We start from the raw sequence: 2293 nt of genomic DNA, 5'->3' as shown, positions 1-2293 counted from the left end.
GCCTATTTTACTTACGAGTAATTTCAAGCTAACTGATTTTCATAGAGTAACTTTGAAGGATATGAAACAATTACTCGTATTTGAGAATGACGTGGCGTAGAGCGCCGCTGCTGTTGAATCTGTTGACTACCTTGGCTTGAGAATGACGGCAAGGTCTATGCAAGCAAGGTCGTTGGTGCATCTGCTTGGGGTGGTTCTGCACTGCTGTAGCTCAGCAGCCGTGTGCATGCCGAGATGCACCAGAATTTGGTCTCCCAGCCACTTAGAGGACAACAACGCCGGTGAGGGAATGCGGCTGCCGCCATCTAAGTTTCTGTGTCAGAAGAGAGAGAAAGAAGAGAGAGCGAACTAAGGGCTGGGAGTTATATATAGCATGTCCAATCATGCTTCAGTTCAATAGGATAGCTAGGAGTAAATTGGTAGATCATTTTATGGTTTGTTTTGAAAATTATACGGTCGTGGCATTGATGAGTGAGAGAGAGGCTGGCAATTAATGGGATGGAATCAACCGAGGAAAATCCGTGCTTGCCATAACAATGATAGCTATTAATTGCGTGATTCCTGAGAGTTTGGAATCGTTCCCTATTCTATTCAAAATGAATAGTAAAAGCCATGTATATTTTACTTCAGTTTTGCCTGCATTTACTTTGTTGAGTGGGGATAATAATTATGTAGCGTTGCCGTGTAATATATATATATATATATATACTGTGCCATGCGCCGCCCATACCTACGAGCTGAGGCTCAGATTTCGTATGCTATCGTGTACAAAAGAAGATGGCAATATATACTATGCAAACCACCTTCGTATTCAATCTGGGCCATCGGATGAACATCCAAGGGGAGGGGCGCAGGGGCGTGGGAGGGGGAATTTGTGAAAGTGTGATTACCCAATTCAAGGGCGGGTCCAGATTGTAAAATTATCCCATCCCCAATACCCCTTGGATGTTGATCTGATGGCCCAAATTGGAGTTTTCATAGTTTGTATACGAAGGTGGTTTGGATAGCATACGTTGCCAAAGAAGATTAAAGATTTGACATACTAATTGAACAATTCGTGGCAAACGAAAGTGACATTCCAGAACCGCTGTGGGTATGCAAGAAACACAAGCAAAAGACACCCTGCCCGTGCATATACCAACTTATTCAACATGCCACACACACACACATAGCATGAACCAGAGCTAGCCACACATATGTGCAAGAAAATGTTCCCCGGTGCTAACTGCTGCACACTAGTGCTGCACGTAGACATCGATCTCGACGATGCCGCCACGGGCGAGGTCGTAGTCGTAGTTCCTGGTGAGCATGTACCCGCGCGCGAACCGGAACTTGCCGGTGCCGCCGATGACCACCGACTCCCGCACCTCCGCGTCCATGTCAATCCGGCCGTTCGCCGTGACGGAGCTGCCCCGGTGCTCGCCGGCGTCCAGGACCATGTGCAAGGTCAGGTGCGACACGATGCCGCCCTCCGACATGCGCACGGCGAACCCCTGCGCGGTGCCGACGCGCACGCTGCGCCCGTCCGGCCCCTCCGTCAGCGCGTTGTTCAGCACCACCACGTCCCCGAACTGCCGTGGCGATGTCAGCAGCCGCGACAGCGCGCTCCGACCGGTGGCGGTGGCGTTGTCGTCGCCGTCGCCGTCGCCGTCGCTGTCGCCGTCGCCGTCGCCGCCTTGGCTGGACGACGTTGGCAGGAGGGAGCGGCCAGACACGACCCGCGCAGCGGTGGGGCGCGGGCCGGTGTAGTCGTCGTGCATGAAGAAGTGGAGGTGCGTGGTGGTGGTGGTGGCAACCGTGTCGTAGCTGCGGATGTAGATGGCGGCGGCGAGGAAGATGGAGGGGAGGGAAACCGACATGACGATCGATGGGATGATAGATTTAGGAGGCTAGCTTGCTGCCTCGCTGGCGGGTGTCTGGTTATCTCTAGCTGGGTATGCGTGCTCATATATAAATCGTAACTGTCCCAGGCCTCTAGACACAATTCCTGACCCATGTAACCGGTAAATTGCGATGGCCCCTCTTTTTCGACCATGAGGAACAGATTAAATATTCAGCACTGATAAGATGCACAGTTTTGGAGTATGTCTCAGCCATACAAAAGAAAGACACCTCACTAGGACTTTGTGGATCCGTAAAGGTACGTGGCAGGCTGGCAGCCAAAATGCAAGGTTTAAAACGTGAGGGTACGTGAGGGGGGCCAGCCACTCCTGGTTTTCCGGCTCCTGCAGGTCACTATTTTTTGAATAGCTCCCGCAGGGTACTGTTGCCATGCGTGGTTGGGAGTGGGACT

At 51.9% G+C, this 2293-nt stretch overlaps 1 protein-coding gene across 1 annotated transcript; it reads right to left on the bottom strand.

Moving 5' to 3' along the window:
• Positions 1–1029: 1029 nt before the first annotated feature.
• LOC120685846 (dirigent protein 1-like) lies at positions 1030–2022 on the bottom strand. The gene has a single exon (XM_039967957.1). It carries the CDS (start codon positions 1857–1859, stop codon positions 1236–1238), a length of 624 nt encoding a protein of 207 aa, XP_039823891.1. The 5' UTR covers positions 1860–2022; the 3' UTR covers positions 1030–1235.
• Between the last annotated feature and the right edge of the window lie 271 nt (positions 2023–2293).

Source organism: Panicum virgatum, chromosome 8N, assembly GCF_016808335.1.
Source record: "Panicum virgatum strain AP13 chromosome 8N, P.virgatum_v5, whole genome shotgun sequence".
NCBI lineage: Eukaryota > Viridiplantae > Streptophyta > Magnoliopsida > Poales > Poaceae > Panicum > Panicum virgatum.
This window is presented reverse-complemented; position numbering and strand designations above follow the sequence as displayed.

Coding starts and splice junctions, on each gene's coding strand:
- LOC120685846 (XM_039967957.1), bottom strand. CDS start 1,859: ATGTCGGTTTCCCTCCCCTCCATCTTCCTCGCCGCCGCCATCTACATC.